The sequence below is a fragment of the Phalaenopsis equestris genome, unplaced genomic scaffold (assembly GCF_001263595.1).
Source record: "Phalaenopsis equestris unplaced genomic scaffold, ASM126359v1 Scaffold000629, whole genome shotgun sequence".
Taxonomy (NCBI): Eukaryota; Viridiplantae; Streptophyta; class Magnoliopsida; order Asparagales; family Orchidaceae; genus Phalaenopsis; species Phalaenopsis equestris.
The window spans coordinates 110156-133662 of NW_018165069.1; the positions used below are offsets into that span (position 1 = coordinate 110156).

At 35.5% G+C, this 23507-nt stretch overlaps 1 protein-coding gene across 4 annotated transcripts in view; it reads right to left on the reverse strand.

Annotated features, from left to right (window-relative positions):
- The window catches only part of LOC110030008, a 71393-nt gene that overhangs the window by 24348 nt on the left and 23538 nt on the right, over positions 1 to 23507 (reverse strand). For all 4 annotated transcript variants that reach the window (XM_020732541.1, XM_020732539.1, XM_020732538.1 and 1 more), the window contains exons 9-11: positions 20675 to 20788; positions 20031 to 20162; positions 5435 to 5515 (exon numbers count right to left, since the gene is read on the reverse strand). In XM_020732541.1, coding sequence (XP_020588200.1) covers positions 5435 to 5515; positions 20031 to 20162; positions 20675 to 20788 — 327 coding nt within the window. The remainder of the gene's footprint in view (positions 1 to 5434; positions 5516 to 20030; positions 20163 to 20674; positions 20789 to 23507) is intronic.

Here is a 23507-nt window from a genome sequence, read left to right on the forward strand (position 1 = left end):
ATAAAAAAAAGAAAACTAACCCACCTCCAAAACCAGTTTAGGAAGGAAAAGCCAAAGCGGTAGGAGGGTTAGCCTCAAACATTCACCCGATGAGATTCCTCGAATGAGTAATGAGATGGGCCACACTTGCCAATGCTAGCCAGAAACATCCTCGGAAGGCACAATTCAGAAGGTTCCAAGTCGCAACTAAACTTTCCTCGAATACCAAAAGAAATTCTCATATCCCCTCTCTTTTCCTTTTCATTGCGATCAATTCAGCCTAACCAACTAGGCCTTGAATAATCTCTGAATATTTAATAGATCGTTCATCGAAAATGAGCATCTGAATTCTTCCAAACATAAAGATTAAAATACTCCAATTCACAAAGATGAAAAGCCCTCAATTTTGTTTCAAACCAACAGCTCCAATGAGGTGTAGACACAACACAACACAAGTAAAACCCAGCAAGTGCTCACAGCTAGGGACAGCAAAGAGGGCAAACCGAGCTCAAACAAACATCCAACGGGCTCAGAGGCAGGGACAGCAAAGAGGGCAAACCAAGCCCAAATAACATCCAACAGGCTCACGGGCAGGGACAACCAAGAGGGCAAACCGAGCTCAAGCAAATATCCAACAGGCTCACTGTCAGGGACAGCAAGACAAACAATTCAAACCTGGTTTCCAAAATGTAGACTCCAAGTGGGAACAGCAAAACACCACTAAAACAAACACGAGGAAGCCCACATTGTTGACCACGGGTAAGAACAGTAGAACAAACAAAGGGACAAAGGCACAAACAGATGCCCTCGGATAGGAGCAGCGAAGGGGAAGCCACCATCCCCAACACAAAGGACAACAGCATAAACAGGTGCTCTCGGGTAGGAGCACCAAAGGGGAAGCCACCAACCCCAACACAAAGGGACAAGCAACATAAATAGGTGCTTTCGGGTAGGAGCAGCAAAGGGGAAGTCACCAGCCCCAACACAAAACTCTCCAAAAACCTCAAAACAAAAGTGAAATCATGCATTCATATTTCAAATAGCAGGAGAGCAGAATCGAGCCCCCAAAAAACAAACTCCAAAAAGCTTAAAAAACAAATTTTTCATTCAACATGCATTTCAAACAGGGAGGCTGAGACAGAGAGTATAACCAGGCCCCCAAAACCAATTCCACAAGGCCTTAGAAAAAAAATAGATTTTAGTTGCACATGTATTTCGAATAGAGAAGGCAGCAACAGGGAGCAAAACCAAACAAGACCTTTGTTCCCCCAAAGTAAAATTTTAGAAGCCTCAACATTAAATCAGTTCAGCAAGGAAAACCGCAGCCCACAAGACTAAAACAACCCTCAAACTTCAACATATAGGTAAAGATGTGATAAGAACATAAGGAAGAAGTTTGCACATGCATAAGAATTGAATCGTGTCTTTCGTGAGCCTAAATTTCCAGCTAAATATCATAGAGTATTTAGAAAAGGTCCAATAGTATGCAGCATTTAAACAAAAGCCAAAAGAAACATTAAAGACTTAACAGCTAAAGAACAACCTCAACATGATGTACCAGCCAAACAACTAAACCCTCGCATGCATGCATTCCCTGTCGAGCAAAGGAGAGAACAGAGAAGTAGAGAAAGTACCTTGCCGGAACTTCTTTCAAACAACAAAATAAAGCCTGGAAACTCTCAAAAGCTAAGTCCAGAAGTTCCCAATTGAGAAGAAATTTTGGCAGAGCCTCCCCCAAGTTTCGAATTTTCGTAACCCCTCAGAAACTCCTCCCATAGACTTTTATAAGAGTATAAGAAGGAAAGAAAAACTCGTGGGACTTACCTGGGTGAAGCAACCCCCAGTAGAAAGAAGATCACGCCGCAGCCAAGGTCACAGAGGGAGGAGCTATCGGGAAGGAGGAGAATTACCACATTTGTGACCCAAGAAACAAACGCACAGAGTCAACCTACCGCGAATGAGTTCCCGCTCAGCGAGACGAAGAAAAAAATACTTCAGGAAGGCGCTACTCGGGCAGAGGATGTCGAGAGAGATGAGGTCAACTTCTCGTTACGCGAAGAGGAACCAACTAGAGGGAAGGCGCGGCTAGGGCTCAATTCGGGGATGGAACCAAGGGGGCAAACCGTGGCTTGGGATCCAAGAACATAACCCCTCCCCCACTTAATATATATCTTACTAATATAATATAAAGTATTTAAATCCCCCGATTCGTGCACTTCCGCTAGTGCACGAGGCCACATCAAAAATGGGTGTCATTTCTAGCTAAATTAGACGTCATGGACGCTCAGGTGCAGTCCATTTCGTTCTTTGGGGTCGCCCGGACGACTGTGCCGACGGTCGGGTCGAAAATATGTCAAATTTAAATTTCTTTAAGAAAATCGCTCGTGATTGATCGATTGATCCAGCAATTGATTCGAGTTTGATCAATCGTGAAGCCTTCTACAGGTGCAAATGATGTGAATTTCAATAATTACGTGCATCAACGAGTGAATTGTAGTATTTGTGCATCGTGAAAGCAAGCGGAGGTCGCAATGGGTTTTCCTATGATTTCAGATCCTACAGGTACTCGACTTGAGCTTCGTCACGCTGGTTTTAATTGACTCAACTAAGTGTTGAGGATATAAAAACCGGTCATATGAAACTATGAGAAGTCAAGAAGTAGTTCGAATTTCTAGTTGGTGTGGGTCCCAGATTAGTCTTTTAAGAGAGTCGGTAGGAAACCCTAAGACTATATCCTAGGCTCTAAGAAGAGTAAGAGACCTCACTGAGGTCAACAGTGTGATATTGAAGTCTTAAGTCTAAGAATTCACTACCAAAAGGTCTCAGTAGAGAGAAATTTTATTGAAAATCACTGATACTTATAGCAAAATTCTATGTCGTGACTCCAAGATCATGACATATGATGTTCAACTTCAGAGAACTATCAAGATTTGATTCTTAAAGAATTTATTTCTAACAATAATTGCTATATAGTGGTTAATACCATATGGAGTTTATCTTGAAAAGATAACTAATCTCTCTTAAAGAATCCCATTATGTATGCCCATTATCTAGCTTGATGATTTTGAGATTTCATCGTTGACACTATGGCCACAAATTTATTTGTTCAAAGCTATATCAGGAGACCTCGGTCTATTGATGTATATATGCATATCTTGCATTTTAGGCTACACATCAAAAGAATTCCCACCTTTGAAGATAATTCTTATTGTAAAGAATAGTTTGTTGGTGCTTTTGAATATATTAATCCTAATTGAGCCTTTTGCACCAAAAATGCACAATGTTGAAGCTCCCTCAACAAGAAAAAAACAATAAAAAAAGGCAAAGGAGAATTGAACTGAGAGCTCAACAACGATTGTCCGAGTAACAGATTGATCAATAAGCTTTAGTCTCGGAAGCGAGTATTTCTACCCACAACTAATTCAAGAATTTGAAATTAGTTAAATTCAACAGGTTTGTATTTCTACCCACAATTGGGAGCCTCATCTACCCACAACTAATTCAAACATTTGTATAAACTTTTCCAACTTAACGACATATCTCAAATATATTTTCCTGGTTGCTCATACCTCGAGCACCTCCACCAATTATATTGATCTCCTCGAATCAACATCTTCAATTGTTTATATTAATGCATAAAAAGATACTTAATACTCTTCAATTACATATGATAAATTCCAAAATAAAAATTAAATCCTAATCTTAAATTTTCTTCATTCTTTCTTCTGCTTGAATTCAACGATCTCAAATATCCTCATCTCACAATCATTTGTTCTTCAATCCTAACTTAACGCCATATCTCAAATATATTTCTTTGGTTGGTCATTCCTCGAGCACCTCGACCAATTATATTGATCTCCTCTAATCAAAATCTTTTATATTAATTCATAAAACGATACTTAATACTTTTCAATTAAATATGCTGAATTCCAAAACAAAAATTAAATCCTAATCTTAATATTTCTTCATTCTTTCTTCTGCTTAAATTCAATGATCTCAAACATCCTCATCTCACAATAGTTTGTTCTTCAATCCTTGATTTTTACTTCATAAAATTAATATTAACATGATAACTTTCAATTAAATTTATATTCTTTAATTTAAAACATAAAATCCCAACCTTACCTTTTCCACTGCTCAATTCAACCTTCACTGTTTTCTTCTCTCGGACATGCCTTGCACAACTTTTTCCCTACACTCCAAGTTCCCTCCTTTGCCCCTTGTTTCATGGTACGACTCATCTCTCGCAAGTGAATTCGCATAGGACACCTGCAAGGTGGAAGGCCCATTTGACTTCGGCCTCAACTTTTGATTCCCAAGCACGCAGCATCGCCAAAGTTGCTCTCCAAGCACGATGTTCATCCTGCACAACCACACCGCAAAGCAGCAGCAGTATCTCTCAGCCTGTGTCAACAGGTAATGCCAACCTTTTTCATTCATGTGAATTCGACGTTGTCTGCCATGCACAAGACGCATGTAAGTCTCTGTCCCTCATTCGAGCATCTTGAAACCGACATCCTTCCCTAACATTTTGACTCTCATCCAACTCTATCATCTATCTGATTCAAAAGGAGACATTTGTCTCCTAATGAAGAAACAGTTGAGATGATTTCTCATTTAAACCCATCTTACCAATTAAAAAAAATTTCATTTTTTTTACATTACAGTTATCACACCTATCCTATAGTATTTTAAGCCACAATCTTAACTTTTTTTCTTATACTTCCTTTATTTTTGCCCATCATTTAAATCCATAAAATCATTGAAGCAACTCTTTACTTTAGTCTCATAATGTACTGACGCTCGGACACATCTTTCAAACATATTTGCTCTTTATCTGCCTGCAAAACTACAACACAAAAAAGGACATTGACCTTAGCATAACTAAATTGTCAGTACATATCAACTTATTTTTTTTATTTTTTTATTTTCTTTTTGAAACAAGGATGAAGTTGGGTGTAAGTAAGTGTATAAAAATACCAATGTCGACAGGATTCAGCGAGTTTGGGAAGATACGGATATAATAGGGCTGGAACATTTAGTACATCCATGTAAAATGCAATTTCATGCCCATACAATGTACATTCATAATATGGTATGTACCTAAATAGTTTAAAAGAAATTGAGTGCACCCCAAGGTACTTGTACCTTGTAACTAGTATTACAATTGAATTCAAGAGAGAGCATAAATTCAACATTCTATATTAAATAAAAGGAGTCCTAAGTTCTTGACTGTTTAAATAAGTATATTATTCAGTTTTAGATAACATACTTCAATATCCCTGCCTGTTCCTATATCACAATTGAATTAAGAATAGTTTCATACAACTTAGATTTATGTGAGATAGCATTTTATTTATAGAAACAAGGAGGTAAATAGCTTTCCTTTGACACCACACTTTTAATGATCATGCCTTATATGATTAAACTATTTGAAAATATCCTAAAGCATTACCTTAGCTTTGTACTTTTCGTCCTGTGAAACAACAGTGAACAAGAGTTCCCTTCCTGGCCTCGTAACAACATATGTATTTACCTGTTAGAAGATCAACTTAAGAATGCAAAATAAAATAAGTAAAAGTAAAACTATAATGTTTCAAATATAAAATCCAAAGGAGAAAATAAAGAAGATGCTGAATCTCAAACTTTAAGATGACTGTGTCCTAGAAACCACTAAAGCAAAAAAGATGATTTACCATTGCTAATGTGTAAATACCGATTAAGAAACAAAAACTATCCATATCATATATGGCATGGTCTGCAGCAGGACATAGAATTATGTGGATCAAAACTGTTATTAATAATTGATTGAAAATCAAATCAAGCTCAAGTGGAAAAGAATGAACCGATCCATGAGCCATAAAATAGGATTTGTCATTCTATCAATCCAATTTTGACCCGTGCAGGAATGTATCACCTAGCTTGAGACCAGATCACACTAATAATTAATACAATATAAGATAGTTGATATATCATACAAAATATAATATGTGTTATGCAACAGCACATGATACATATTAGAAAATAATATCAAAAAAATCATAGTATCTGGAGTATATAGCTTTGGGACATATCCATATGTACTAATATAATTGCATGTGCACCAATGCACATGAATGTAATTAAAAAATAATAATTTATGAATTTCTTAACTAGTGTTTAATTTACATATTTTTAATAAAATGATCAAAAGAACACGTTTATCCCTATAAGTAATTGTCAAAACTATCAAATTAACGAAAATTTTAAGCATTTATATTAAAAATCATAGTTAATGAAACATATTATTATTTTATAATTGACAATAAAAAACATTTTTTTCTCAAAGGAATTCATAGTAACATAAAAGTAATGAAACTACATTTGGAAGGATACATTAAAATTCCATTGCAAAAATGAAATTTGTCATATGTAAACATTGTAAATTCAAAGGATAAAAGTGGGAACAAAACTAGTAATAATTTATTTACAAAATAATACCTCATGCTAATAAAACAAAGAAAAAAAATCTACTCTAATAAGTCGTTATAAAACTCACAATCAGCAAGGTTCTCTGAGAAGAGTTATGGTTGTGTGTGATTCGTATTCTCATAATGTCTTTTATGAAACAATAATTTTTTAATAATCGTTATTGATACTATACTATTAAATATGTATAGTAAAATCTTAATACATTCTGCCAATCCCTTGGAAGGAGATTGTGACATTGAAACCAGCATTTTTCATGGCAAGGAGAACACAAATGATATGGCAAAACAAATAATAAATAGATATTGATATAACTGAAAAATAAATTATTGTAAATAGTAAAGAATTTATAATTTTAAAAGATATATGTATTTTTATACCAAAATGTTTTAATTTTGAAGCCATTTTTACTTCACCATGGACATTCTAACTTTTTCATTAATGTGTAAAACTCAAAAGGGAAAAATAAACAATATCGCAACACAACAATATTATAGCATAGGTACGTCTAAAGTACATATAATTTAAGCAGAAGAAAACCACGTAGAAGAAATATTTTCCCCCTCACTACCGCCAAGACATGTTTTTGAAACTCCATAATATGCAGTAGAGAGACCTTTCAGTGGAGGAGTTCACAATTCAGTTCGACCACTTATAGTTGAAGTGTGACTTGACAAAACCAAAGGAGAATACAATAGTCAGATATCATGGGGGCTTGAAGCCTAGTATTAGCAATGTGGTGCAATTACAGTCGTATTGGATGTTAGAGGATGTCCAGAAACTGGCATCGAAAGTGGAAAAGAAGCAAAAGCAGAGCCGATAACCACCCTTCCAGCAGTCTATCTACCTCCCTACTAATCTTCCAGGTTGTTGCCAGCCCTCCTACAGCCTCCCTACAAGTTGCCGCCGATCTGCTGCCCAACCAACCCGCCAGCGACTGTCTTGCCTCCCTGCTCCTCTTCCAAGTTGTTGTCAGCCCTCCTACAGCCTCCCTATAGGTTGTCGTTGATCTGCTACCCTTCCAGCCACCCCACCGGCAGCTGTCCAGCCTCCCTACTGCTCTTCCAAGTTGTTGTCGGCCCCCTTACGACCTTCCTGCTGCCCTTCCAAATCGCCACTCCAGCACTACGTCTCTGGACTCCCTCCTTGTCGAGCTTGTTTCTACTTTATTTGTTAAGTCTTTGTTACAATGTTCATTCTATGTTTTGGTTTATGTTGTGTCTTTTCCTTTTATTTCAATTCATCGTTATAACCGTCCTTTTAAGTTATTAATACATTCGTGTCTTGCGTCGTGGTTAGGGTTAACTCTGGTATCATTTGGTATCAGAGCTAGCCCAACCATAATCCCATCGTAGGATTTTCTAGTGTTTGCCCCTACTCAATCGACCACACCAATTTTTTTTTCTTTCTTTCGTTTATTTTCTCTCTTCTTTCTTTGTTCCTTCATTTAATTCCTTTAAAAGATCCCAAACCATCAACCATGCCGCCAAGAAGATCTATGCCAAAGCCTACTCGGGATGAGATACTACAAGAGCTTCGTCGTCTTCAGCAGAGGCTTATGGATATTGAAGAGGAAATCCAATGAGAGGATACCCTCGACCGTGATATGGAAGGTAGAAGGAAAGAATGAGAAAATATAAAGATGAAGCGAGAAATACAACTTCAGTTCCTACTAACTTACTACCCCCAAAAGTGGCAGACTCTAGTTTTGAAAATGGAGAGACCGTCTCACCAAGCAATCATCCTTGCAACTATCCAGCAAAAACAATCCGCAAGTCTGTCACAGCCAAAAGATGTTGCAAGTGTCATGGATTTAGACATGTTGAAGCAGAATGTACAACAAGGGGAGTGATCTACTTCACCGAACAGGGTGTCATCGACAAGTTGGGTACAGACACTACAACACTGAAGAGCAATTTGAACGAGAATTTTCATCCAATGACGTCTTCCCCCATGGAACCCCCTTGTTCGTGGATACATATAATGACTTTCCTCCATGTGATCAAAAGGAACATGCAACTTTCGATAAGACTGTGCTTCCTACTCTATTAGAAGATAGAGAACTTATTATTGGGACATACAAAGGTCACACAGATCAAAAGACCTCAGAATTTAAAATTTCAGTGGATGGTCTTAATAAAGACCTTCCAGCCCTCACCTTGAGCAATTCACAAGAAGAGACGAAAGATCAGGGTGAAGCTCTTGTTATTAAAATGAAGTAAAAGATGTCAGTTCCCCAAAACTTCAATAGTCAGGGGGAAGACCAAGAAGATAATAAGAATCACCTATCAACCAAACTCTTGCAAACTCTTAAACCCGCTGAGACCCAGCTTGTCATAGATGAGAAGCATATGAGATATTTACTTATTCAAAATTTGGCTTGGGAGAGCCTACGTCAATGTGTACCTTCAGCTTTGATTATGCCAAACCAAAACAAATTGATAGGGAGATATGCTAGCAGGTGGGAAAAGCTCTTTAGACACTTTGGGAGCCATGGTAGTCATCAGTAGGATCCATGACTGACCGCAAAGAATCAAAAGCTTCGACAAATGAAATCAAAGCTCTTGCAACCCCGGAAGACCGACGCAGGGCTCGAGGGAGGACTGATCGGTCCTCAAGGAAGGGGGCTTTCTTCCCCTTCTTTTTTTCTCTCTTTATCTTTTTCCTTTACTTCCCCTTTCCTTTTCTTCCTCCTAGTTCATTCCTCACTTTTCTTTTCTCTCAGCCTCAACCTTTCTTTCCTAAAGCACTTCTTATTTTAAATCCTTCCAAAAATCTAAAATCATCATTATATTTTATTATACTTTCTAATTTTAAATATTTCCTAAAATATGAAATCCCGATTATATTTTATTTTCTTTCCTTATTTTCATTACCTAAAATAAATCTAGCCAGTTTATAAATATGAAATGATGTGCTTAGATTTAGGGGTCTTATTTTTTATATCTGAATTCAGATTTTAGCCTTGACATTTTGCCTTCGAGTGTTGCATCCAACTTCGAGGTGGTGCTCCAGCTGTCCCTCATCCGAGAAGGTGATCGCCTCCAAGGGTTCGAGTGGTGCTCTGGCTGTAGATCAAACCCCGTTGAAGCATTTCTCTTACCATACTTATGTTTCCCTGCTACCATTTCAGGATCCAACCACCGCAAACCCACTTCCATAGTTGTCAGCCACCTTCCTGCTCTCGTTCAGCCACCGCAACCCCTCCAACTTGTTGCCCAACCCTTTCAAGCCTTTCCCGGCAGCCTGCCAGCACCCCTACAGCAACTACTTTGCTGTCCCAGCCTTTCCCATTAACAGTACTTCCTCGCTTGTTTTCCACCCTCCAAAAGTGCTATCGAACCTTCACAGTTGTTGTCCTACTTCTTCCAAAGCAACCCCCACCTCTCCAGCATTCACCAACCCACCCAGTCTCTAACAACGTCCCTGCTTCTCTCCAGTTGTGGTTTGACGCTGTTACCACCACCAACCTCCCATCCTACTTCCATCGCAGTCCCTCACAGCAACAGCAAATCCAGCCTCCACTCGTCGTACTCCCTCCTCATCAAGCATGTTATATCTTCTTTGTTGAGTCATTAATTGTAATCCTTTGTTTTGTATTTTTATTTTGTGTGTTGTCTTTCATTATTTCGAGTCTTCATTATAGCCTTGTTTTAAGTAGTAAAATTATGTCTAGCGTCATGATTTGGGTAAACTCTGATATCACTCACCAAATTAAATCAACAGAAAACAATAAAGTTGTATTATAGTGGAAAAATCAAATCTATAATAAAAATTGAGTTCGAAGATAAATCAAATTTTGTGATCGGAATACCTCCTAAAGGGAGAGAGAGATGACGTCACAACCTTTTGTATTTCCATCTTGCTTCTCACATATAATTCAATACGACATGCAAAAGGCGTAACAACATGAAATCGAAACCTAAGATGTTTTTCATTTGCAAGATGAGAAGGATCAAAACTAAGCCTCAAAATAGGGAATAAAATCTCACAAAATAAAAAATAATTTATAAATATTACATAAATCATTGATATATTGATTTAATTTATTATCATAAAAACTAAAAGGCAAATTTCAATAATCATTCACTTAAATTTTAAACTCACCAAAAGATCAAGATCCAATGTGACTTTATTCTCACTTTCATGATCTTCAGACGAACATATATAACTATTTTATCATCATATTATTTTTTCGCATTAACATCTTCCAAATAGTATTCAATCAGGAAAATTTTTTTTGTTTACTCTATATGAATTAATATTATATCTAATATAAATTAATAAATAAATAAATAAATCATCATGCAATTAAATAATCAATCTTTATTTATGTTTCATTATTTTTTTGAGTTGTTGTATCAAACATATTAGATAAAAGTATAATATATATATATATATATATATATATATATATAACACTAACGCGTAGTCCTCCAAAACATGAACCGATTCAGTGGGGAGGGTTTAGGGCCAGCCGGCCCTAGGCATTGGGCCTATCGCCTAATAGGAGGGGTTCCCACTCTCTCCACATATCTATCATTATTTAAAGGTGTTTCTTGTTCAAGGGTTTCAGTTTTTTTAGGAAAGTTGTTGGCATCGTGTCTTCCCCTTTGAGATTGTATCCGATGAAAAGTGCGATACCTCCTCTCCCCAAGCGATGATCATCTCCCCTTAACTTACCCATAACTTCCCCTCCTGCTGGTTGCCGTATTATCTGTTCCCCGTTGCCCACAACCTTATGATTCGTCACATGCTTCTACCCAAACAGCTGCAGCTTCTCCCTCCAGTAGATCCTATGCTAAGTCCTTACCATTCTGACACCCTCTCCATATTCCCGTGACCTACCAGCCACAACTCTCCACTCCAACCGGCCTTTCCCCGCCTCTTCTCCCAGTCCAACAGGCCATCCCACTAATCCCGCAACCGCAGGATCACCCAGCCATCCTTGTTGTACCTTCACTGCCATCATCTTCCCAACTATTGTTGTCCCACCTTGTACCCTGTAAACAACTATCCTCTTAGCCCTCTCAACCCCCCAGAATGTCTTCTGTCCACCCAGACTCCTTAGCAGAACCCGTAAACTACCTCAGTTTGATGTTGCCAAACCCAATCCCCGCTGTTGTTCGCAAACTCATCGCCTGCCAACCTGTTTGCTACCATCCAACTTCCCTTCCCCCAAACCGTTGTCCAATTGGCAGCCCCTTCAGTCTCGCTCTCACCCTGCATAGTCACATGTCTTTGTGTTGTTATTTTTCCTGCTCTCAAATGTGTAATTGTAATCATTTATTTGCTTTGGGTATTAATAAAGTTGGCTTTTACATTTCCCCTGATTTCCTACTTGTTCCAATATTATAATTATTGTCATAGAATTAGATTGGAGAACTTAAAAGTCACAAATAAAATTATTTTTACAAGTAAACTTCAAGATTTCAAGATATGGAATATTCACAAAGAAACCAATTGTATGTGGGATAAAATAACAAACACTATTAAACAAATGGCAAAATTTTTATTTGGAGAATCAAAAGAAAAAGTTTTTATAAATAAAAATAGTTGGTGGTGGAATAATAATTTGCAAAAAAAGATAAATTTTAAGAAATTGTGTTATAAAAATTAGTTAAAATATAAAAGCTTAGAGAATTTGGAAAAATATAAGATGAGCCCTAGATAATCTAAAAGAGAACAATTTGAGACGAAAAGAATTTTATTTTTAGTGATCTTTATAATTAGATACCAAAGATGGTGAAAAACATATACATAAACTGGTCAAACAAAGAGAAAATAAAAGTAAAGATTAAAGATGAAAATCAAAAAGGATTTTTTCTTAGAGGAAGAAATTCAACATATGTGAGCGAGCTATTTTGATAAATTTTCAATGAAGTTTCTCAAAATACAATCTACTTTAGTGATCATAATATTGTTAATAATAATAAAACTTTTTATTTTTACTGTTGCATTAGTTAAAAATATGTTAAGGAAGCTTTAAATAGAACTAAGGGTCAAAAATCAGAAGGATTTGATGATATACCAACTGAAATATGGAAGTATTTAAAAGATTAGGGAGTTTCTTGGCTTACTAAACTCTTTAATATTATTTTAAAAACTAAAAAGATGTCAAAGGAGTGGCGAAAGAGCATTTTGGTCTTCATTTTTTTTTTAAAAATGGATGTATGGGAGTGTAATTATAGAGGTATTAAATTAATGTGTCATATTTTAAAAGTATAAAAGAGGGTGATTGAACATAGGTTAAAACATCATACAAAGATTCTCATAATCAATTTGGATTTATGTCGGGCAAGTCTACTATAGAAGTTATACATTTATTGAAAGATTTGATGAAGAACTACAGAGAGTACGGAGGATCTACAAACGACTTTTATTGATTTACTAAAAACTTATGATAAGGTTCCAATAGAAGTTCTTTGGAGAGTTCTAGAAAAGAAAGGTATTGATATGACTTATATTCAAGTCATTAAATAAATGTATACTAGATTGTTACTAGTAATCGAACAGAAGGAGAATTGAACAAGTATTTTCCTATTTCAGCTGGATTACATCAGAGATCGGCCTTAAGCCCATATCTTTTTGTTTTAGTTATGGATGCTCTTATTGGACATTTATAGGAGGACGTACTTTGGTGTATGCATTTCACTAAAAAAGTTCAGAAAAAACATGAATTACAGAGGTTTAAATTGGAGTCTAAAGGCCTTCGTTTGAACAGATCTAAAAATGAATATGTGGAATGTAATTTTAGTAATAGTAGATATAGTCGCAGGGTTGTAACTATGGATGATCAAATCATTAAAAAGTGTGAACGTTTGAGATACCTCAGATCCACTGTACAAAGTGATGGTGATATAAATGAAGATGTTATTAGAAGAATTCAAGTTGGTTGGTTGAAGTGAAGAAATGCATCACGCCTATTGTGTGACATAAAAGTACTGCTTAGACTTGAAGAAAAATTTTATAAGAAAGTGATCAGATATGCAATGTTTTATGGCGCAGAATGTTGGCCTTTAAAAAAAAGCATAAAACAAAGTTAAGTGTTGCTAAGAATGGTTAGGCAGATGAGTGGCTTGACACCTAGAGACAAAATGAGAAATGAATATATTCGTGCGAATCTATCCGTGAAAGGCGTGAAAGGTTTAGTGTAGTTCCGGTGGCAGAAAAGATTCGAGAGAGTCGTCTTAGATGGTTTGTTCACATTAAATGTCGACCATCTAATTATCCGATTAGGAGTATAGAAGCTTTAGATTTGACTTATGTTAAGAAAGGCAGAGGTTGACCTAAAAAAAACTTAGGCATATGGTATAAAAAATGACGTTAATCTATTAGAATTAAATGAAAATATGGCACTCAATAGGACAATAGAGAAAAAGAATGCATGTAACCATAGTAAGAAAAGGCATGCACCTAAGACAAAAAAGGGGTCACTTGTGGCTCTCAAGCTTAAGCCGCAAGGCATTTTGGGGGCCTCAATTCAAGGAACGCTTCGAGTCATGCACCTGAAATGCCCTTTTAATAAGAGTTTCAACAGTTTAAATTTAAAAAAATCAGAAGTCAAACTGACAATTCAGATCGTTTCGATATCATCCTCGCCCACAATCCTCAAAGGCATATTTCTCGCACATTAGCATTTATGTTGATTCAACGAATTTACATCTAAATGAAAAATTACATGAGCTAAAGAGGTTATTCCCACGATAGATGTGCTTACTACTTATTATATGATGGATTTTCAACACTTTCATTTTACTTTATTTAGTGGTTCTATCCCTCGTTTAGACAAAAAGATTTGCATTGGTTTTGCATTTGTCATAATTAATATTCATATAATTAGCTTGTTTATTAACAAATTTTATTGTTATCCTATGTATGATTAAGCCTTTTAGAAAATAGAAATAAAGATATATATTATAATATGAATAGAAAAAAAAAGTATCAAATGAGACTTACAAGTTCTTAGATTGAGGCACAAAAATTAAATTCTATACTTCAAAATTTTTTTCAATAAAAAAAACTTATTTACAATAGCTTCAAATTATTTCAATTCACTTTGGGAAAGCATTGCATGTGTATCGCTCTCACCCTTCATAGTCACAAGTGTTTGTGTTGTTATTTTTCCTGCTCTCAAATGTGTAGCTGTAATCATTTATTTGCTTCCGGTATTAATAAAGTTAGCTTTTACGTTCTACCGACTTTCTACTTGTTCCAGTATTATAAATATTGTCATACAATTAGATAGGGGCACTTAAAAGACACAAATATAATTATTTTATGAGTACACTTCAAGATTTCAAGATTTGGAATGTTCATGAAGAAACCAATTGTATGTGGGACAAAAGAACAAGCACTATTAAACAAATGGAAAAGATTTACTTGGAGAATCAAAGGGAAAAGATTTTATAAATAAAAAAAGTTGGTGGTGGATTAATAATGTGCAAGAAAAGATAAAATATAAGAAGTTGTGTTATAAAAATTGCATTAAATATAAAAGCTTAAAGAATTTGGAAAAAGATAAGGTGACCCCTAAAGAATCTAAAAGAGAACAATTTGTGGCGAAAAGAATTTTCTTTTTAGTGATCTTTATAATAGATTAAATACCAAAGATGGTGAAAAACATATGCATAAACTAGTCAAAAAAATAAGAAAATAAAAGTAAAGATTGAATTTAACCGTATTAAAGATGAAAATCAAAAATGTTTTTCTAAGAGGAAAATATTCAACATATGTGGGTGAGCTATGTTAATAAACTTTTCAATGAAATTTCTCAAAATACAATCCACTTTAGTAATCATAATATTGTTAATAATAATTAAAAAATTTTATTTTTACTGTTGCATTAGTAAAAAATATGTTGAGGAGAATTTAAATAGAACTAAGGGTGAAAATTCAATAGAGCCTAATTGATACACCAATTGAAAAATGAAAATATCTAAAAAATTTGGGAGTTTCTTGGATTACTAAACTCTTTAATATTATTTTAAAAACTAAAAAGATGTCAAAGGAGTGGAGAAAGAGTATTTTGGTCCTCATTAAAAAAAAAAAAAAAAGAAAGATGCATGGGAGTGTAATTATAGAGGTATTAAATTAATGTGTCATACTTTAAAAGTATAAAAGAGGGTGATTGAACATAGATTAAAACATCATACAAAGATTCTCATAATCAATTTGGATTTATGTCGGGCAAGTCTACTATAGAAGTTATACATTTATCAAGAGATTTGATGAAGAACTACAGAGAGTAAGGAGGATCTACATACGACTTTTATTGATTCAGAAAAATCTTATGATAAGGTTCCAATAGAAGTTCTTTCGAGAGTTCTAGAAAAGAAAGGTGTTGATATGACTTATATTCAAGTTATTAAAGATATGTATACTAGAGTTGTTACTAGTGTTCAAACAGAAGGAGAACTGAACAAGTATCTTCCTATTTTAGTTGGATTACATCAGAGATCGACCTTAAGCCCATATCCTTTTGTTTTAGTTTGGATGCTCTTATTGGACATTTATAGGAGGATGTATCTTGGTGTATGCTTTTCGTTGAAAGAGTTCAGGAAAAACTTGAATTATGGAGGTCTACATTGGAGTCTAAAGGCCCTTGTTTGAATAGATCTAAAAATGAATACATGGACTGTAATTTTAGTAATAGTAGCAATAGAGGTGGAGTTGTAACTATGGGTGATCAAATCATTAAAAGGTGTGAATGTTTGTGATATCTCGGACCCACTGTTCAAAGTGATAGTGATATAGATGAAGATGTTATTAGCAAAATTCAACTTGGTTGGTTGAAGTGAAGGAATGCATTAAGCCTATTGTGTGCCAGAAAAGTATTGCTTAGACTTGAAGAAAAATTTGATAAAATAGTGATCAGATCTGCAATGCTTTATGGCGCAGAATGTTGGCCTTTAAAAAGAAGCATAAAACAAATTTAAGTGTTGCTGAGATGATAATGGTTAGGTGAATGAGTGGCTTCACACTTAGAGACAATGTGAAACGAATCTATCCGTGAAAGGTTTAGTGTAGTTTCTGTGGTAGAAAAGATTCGAGAGAGTCATCTTAAATGGTTTGTTCATATTAACTGTCGACCATCTAATAATCCGGTTAGGAGAATAGATGCTTTAGATTCGACTTATGTTAAGAAAGACAGAGGTTGACCTAAAAAGACATGCATATGGTATAAAAAATGATGTCAATGTATTAGAATTAAATGAAAATATGACACTCAATAGGACACAATAGAGTCGTAGTAAGAAAAGGCATACACCTAAGACAAAAAAGGGGTCACTTGTGGCTCTCACGCTTAAGCCGCAAGGCATTTTGGGGGCCTAAATTCAAGGAACGCCTCGAGTCATGCACCTTAAATGCCCTTTTAACAAGAGTTTCAACATTTTAAATTTAAGAAAATCAGAAGTCAAATTGACAATAAGAAAATCAGAAGTCAAATTGACAATTCAAATCGTTTCGATATCATCCTCGCCCACAATCCTCAAAAACATATTTGTCACGCATTACCATTTATGTTGATTCAACGCATTTGCATCTACATGAACAATTACATGAGTAGAGGTTATTCCCACGATAGATGTGCTTACTATTTATTATATGATGGGTGGATCCATTTCAACACTTTCATTTTACTTTATTTAGTGGTTTTATCCCTAGTTTAGATAAAAAAATTTGCACTGGTTTTATCCCTAACCGGCGATGCCATATTTTGGCTGAGGATGAGGGGGTGTTGGAAGCAAAGAAGGTGGAGATGGGGTAGAGGTCGTCTTTGCTAGGTCCTTGAAGCAGGATTTGGTTTGTCCTCCGATCCTTGATAACAAAACCAGATTTGTTGAAAAGAATGTAACAATTGTTATCAGAAGTGAGTTGATGGATTGAGAGAAGATTGTGAGTGAGATAAGCGAGTGTAGAAGTTGAAGGAGTTGAAGCATACATTGGGGGGTTGGTAGGAGATCTTTACTCTAGTGGGTGAATGGAAGGGTTGAGCCATCTCCAAAGATAACGGAGTTGGAGCCAAAATACGGTGTTGCGAGTTGAAGAAGCTTGAGGTTGGATGTGAGATGGGAGGTTGCACCAGAGTCAAAGCAACCATTCATAGGTTGGGTTATTGGTTGATGTTTAAATAGGCTGCATCAATTTTTGTGGAAGCATGCATGTTGAAGTTGGCCCTGTTCCAGCAAGTGATTGTTGTGTGACCTGATTTACCACAAATTTGGCATGTAGGACGAGTGGATGTATTGTTGTAGCTACGAACACCTTGAGAAGGGTGAAAATTGCTATGATTGTTGGTGTTACCTTTCACACCGTGAGGTTGTTTGCCTCGGCCTCTGCTAGCAGCATTGATGCCAAATTGTGAAGTATAGAGGGCAATGGAATTGGTGTTTGATTCCTTCGCAAGCTCAGCTGAGATATTGGTTTCTTCGCTGCAGAGCAATGAGTAGAGGTCATCTAGCTTGAAAGGTTCAGCTCGAGTGTGAATGGCTGTTTTGAAGGATTGATAGGATGGTAGTTCCTTGAGAGTGTGAAGGATGAAGATGTCTTCAGGTTCAATGTATCCTCCGGCGGCAGCAATGTTGTCGATGAGTGATTTAATCCTAAAAAGATACTGAGTCATTGATTGATCCTTCATAGAAATGTAATGAAGCTCATTCTGTAGTTAGATAACTCGTGATATATTGGTTGATTGGAGCCGGCTAGTGAGGATTGTCCAGATTTCCGAGGTGGATTCCAGATTGAGGATATAGGGGAGAATTGTGGGAGAACTGGTAGATCGCTGATGATAAATTCTGATCTACAAATTGCCAAGTGAGAAATTGTGAGTTCTGAATTATTTGGCCATTGATGTCTTGGATTTGAGATGGAGGACCAGCTGCCAAGCAAGCCAAGAAGCTGTCAAAACCATTTGCCTTGAAGAGCTTGTGAATTTGGGATTTCCAGGTAGGGCAGTTTTCAGTTGTAAGTTGGATGTGGGCAATGTTTTTGATGTTTGACATCAAAAATGAGGGATGAAGGCATAGAGATTTTGGTCATGGTTGGGGTAGAGAGGTTTGAAGCTGGATTGGTAAAAGAGGAAGAGGTAGACATTTGAGAAAAGAGGTAAGATTGCAGAATATGAAGAGAGGAAGAAGAAGATTAGTAAGGTTAGGATATGAACCTTTTTCTCTGATACCATGAAAGCATTTTACAGGAATACTGTTAAAGAAAAACTAAACAGAGGAGCATGAGCTTTCTCAAGACCAAGTCTTCTGATACAGACACTCGATCATGAGCTTTCTCAAGACCACACCACTGTTGCTTCAAGGTTTAGATGGTTAGATGCAAAATATATTCCGCACTTTTTTTGTACATACTCCGGTCTTAATATTTCCTCAAGTTTTTAAAAATTCTCTAAGAAATTTGATTTGTTTTTAGGATCACTCCACTCTCCATTAACCACTCCTACCTTCTAAAAGGTAATATTCATTACTTTTGCAGAATAAACACATCTCCCGAACACCCTTTGAAGCCATTGCAGATATGGTTTGATTGAAATCATTTGTAGCTACACATTTCAGAGGTTCTTTTCTTTTGAGAATTAAATTCCTACTCATAGGAAACTCGATATTGAGTGAACACAGACTTAAAAAACAATAGCTTGAGAAGAAATAATTAAATGATAAAACAATGAATGTACACCAAAAAAGTTCACACTCAAGTTTGAACGCAAATTACAACTAAATCAAGCATTGCAGACCTTTTGGAAGAGTTTCACATGCAAACCATGGATATTGCCCGAGTTTATTCAATCATAAATTACTAATAAGGCAAACCTAGGCTGCTTACACTTTGGAATTGAGATAACTGAGGCTGAGGATGCATTGTTCAAAGCTCCTCAATTTTCAAACAACTTTAAGTAAACAACACAATTAAGCATTTCAAGAATTAATCTTTCAGAATTTAAATAGTTTAGTTCGCATTCCATTCCAAAATTGTCCAAAATCAATTAATTTTTGGGGCATATACATTAATACCACCCAATTCTTATGTATTTACATTTCTAACACCTAAACTTAATTTTTACATTTATACCACCCAAATCATTCATATCACATCAAAACTACCACTATTTTAATTTTTAAAAAGTGAAAACACATATTCAAGCATTGGGAAGGTGGCATGTATGTGAAAATTAAAGTTTAGGTGTTGGATATGTAAATACATAAAAATTGATTGGTATGTGTGTAAATCTTCCTAAACATTTGTCGAAAGTAAAATTTTCTTTGGGATCCATCACTTGCATTACATGCTAGTAGTTGAAAGTACAGCCTCCCAACGTTTTTTATGAGGAGGTTGAAGTATGCTAGAAATTACATTGTCTTCATTATTACTTTAGGCCATGAAATGCTGATCGAATAAAGCTGTGATGAATGAGCAAGAGCTTCAAAAATAATAACTTCATAAAATTAACTAAATGAAAAAAAAAAAGTAAACGAATTCAAGCCACCACATAGTTGGTTCTAAACTTCTATTAGGACAACCACTTCAAAGTGAATAAGCCAAAGGCAAAATGTATAATGTTATGTAAAACAAACCTTTCTAAGAGTTTCAGAGACAGCCACGGTAATAAATGTAGGCCAAACAGCAAGTGCGATCATACTTGCCATTGCAACAACTGGTGCTGCAGAAATAGCCACCGTAATACCAGCAGCTGTAAGAATGCGACCCTGTTGAATAAAATGTATCAGTCAAAAAAAAATACTCTGTGAGTATTTAAGTAAACTATAGCACGTAATTTCCAGAAATATAATGCGTCCCGCAGAATAATATCCAAGATATCTATAAAAATTAGCATCCAAGCTAGTAGCCTAAGCATTGAATAGGGTTGAATAATTTTGACTAGTGCAAATTATATAATTTTCGAAATTTAAACAAGAATGAGAGATGAGAAGAAAATGTCCAAGAAACCGTCATTCTAGCTTTCTGTCAAGTGGTACATACTAATAGCTCAATCTATTTATACCAATTGCCTAAATGGTAATGAACTGACAGTGAGCTTAATGTGGTGATAACTTCGGAAAACTACACCAAAATACACTGATCATTTGTTTTACTTCACAGGATACTTGAGATTGGGACACTAAAGAAACAGTGAGGATATTCATTTTGGAGTAATCCCTGAGGGGATTAAAATATTTCAAGAAAATGAAAACTAAATCACCCTTGAAAGGGGTCTTACCGTTAGAGTGAGTTGTCCGGCAAATATAAAAACAGCAATGAAGCTGTTTATCAGAGCAAACAATCTTCTTCTAGCAACAGGACTTGCAACAGTCATGGAAATTATTGTTACTTTCTGTTAATGACAAAAAAAAAAAAAGTTAAATTTGATTGAAGAGAGCATTTTCAAACAAACAAATCAATAACTGAAAAATTAAAAGTATGCTAAATTAACATTTAGAAAGAGATCAGGATAAAGTAATCCCAAGAGTTTTCTTTTTTTTCCCCCTTCTTTTTTTGTACTTCCAATAGTTGTTTAATTGTTTTGATTGGGAAATATTTGAAAAAATAACTCAGAAGACCTGGGAATTTAGATATTAATACTCGATCACTATTCTTATTGTAAGCAATACATACCTTTCACAAAATTTCCAAACCTTGTGACTAGAAAAATGGTGGACATATAGGATTGACAGATTTCCATTTTCTCAGATGTCGAAGTGTTAAAACCATGAGACCTTTGTTCTCATCACCATGTTTTACGTGTATGTGATGAAGATAGGTTGATGAAATAGAAAAGAATAAAAGAGACCCTTCCTTGACAAAACTTCAGCGATCCACGTACACAAATCTGAGTTAAAAAAGGTACTCAATTGACCACAAATAATTTCAAACGTATACCGTGTTTCAAAATCAATGAATTATCAATCCTTATTTAATGAAACCTAGATTACAAAAAGAAGTTCAAAATTTTGAATATCTAAGGTAAATCTATAAGAAATAAAACATAATCACAAGAGAACTTATTGATCACAAAGCTAAGGCACCCATGGAGCCAAGCACCACTATTGACCCAATCATTCTAATTGACGTGAACCAATAGACCCCACAGCTTATATTAACCTCAAGAAACCAGTTTCAAAAGGTTCTAAAGCTATCACATTTGTTACCCAATCATCTCAAGCGCCTCAACAACTCTCACATGAAGCTTTGCTTAAAGAGTGATCTATTGTGGTTGAGATGGGCAATAGCAAAAGAAGAATTTTTAGCAATCTTCAGCTAACCCATACACAGGTCCTTGGCCAAATTGGCCATCCAATTTGATCATTGATTGAAGTAGAGAAACTAAAATCTAAGCCCCCCTGCGTGAATAACTAGGAGTACATAATGGCGCACAACCTTGTCTACTAAGTTACTTAAGTTATAGAACAGCTTGATAGAGGCCTAAATCAACCCAAGAATGGCCCCAAAATCCCGCCTGAAAATTGCATGCTCCCAAGTGTACAATAACCCCGCAAGAGGTAGAAGACAAGTCCAAGGTCGTCAAATCCACAATTTTCATATAATCAAGTTAAACTGAGGAAAGCACCTCATTTGTTTTAAACAAACATCTATCCATCTGATAGCACTTCTAACGGTTAGGGTAACTCTCATTGTTTTAAATCGAAGCAAATCAATGATTAAAGAACCCATTCATCAGCAATCATTACTTTTTGCCTCTACACATCATTGGATCCAACTTCAACAGCCAAGATCATGCCATTGTTAGCTGATTTGGGAACTGACTAGATAGATCATTAAAAGGAAATTTTTTACTTCTTTAAACCTCTGATAGTTGGAAAATTCAAAATTAATCAACAAAAAATTAAATTACAAAAATTAAAGAAAATTAATTTTATTATCTGAATAAGGAGGATTTACATACATACTACTCAATTCCTATGTATTTACATAGCCAACACCTAAACTTCAATTTTTACATACATAGCACCGTATCTGAGCATGACAAGATGTATTTCACTTTTTAAAAGTTAAAATGATGGTATTTTTTATGAGATATGAGAGATTTGGGTGACATACAACAACAACACAACAAAGCCTTCATCCCACTACGTGAGAGATTTGTTTACAACAACAACAACAAAGCCTTAATCCCACTACGTGGGGTCGGCTACATGAATCATTTTTCTCCACTGCGTCCTATTTAATGTCATATTTTCATTTAGTTCTAGTAAATTAAGATCATTTTTAATACAATAAGCTCAAGTCTTCCTAGGGCTACCTCTGACTTTCTTAACACAAGTCGAATCTAAAACATCTACTCTCCTAATCGGATAATCAGATGGTCAGCGTTTAATGTGACCAAACCATCTAAGACGACTTTCTCTAATTTTGTCCGTCAAAGGAGCTACACCAACCCTATCACGAATATATTCATTTCGCATTTTGTCTCTAAGTGTAAAGCCACTCATCCACCTAATCATTCTCATCTCGACAACACTTAACTTATTATTATGTTTCTCTTTTAAAGGCCAACATTCAACGCTATAGAGCATTGTAGGTCTCACCATCGTCTAATAAAATTTTCCTTTCAGTCTTAGCAGTACTTTTTATCACACAAAAGGCTCGAAGCATTCCTCCACTTCAACCAACCAACTTGAATTCTACTATTAACATCCCCATCTATATCACCATCGCTTTGAACAACGAACCCGAGAAAACTAATCATTCACACCTTTTAATAATTTGATCACCCAAATTTACACTTCTGTCACTAGAGCTAGTACTACTAAAATTACATTCCATTTATTCAGTTTTAGTTCTACTCAAATGAAGGCATTTAGACTCCAATGTAGACATCGTTCACACTATTTAATAAATTGATCACCCAAAGTCATACTTCTGTCACTAGAGCTATTAGTACTAAAATTATATTCCATGTATTCAGTTTTGGTTCTACATAAACGAAGGCCTTTAGACTCAAATGTAGACCTCCATAATTCAAGTTTTTCTTGGGCTTTTTCTCTCATTTTATCCACGAGAATAATATCATCAGCAAAAAGCATACTCCAATG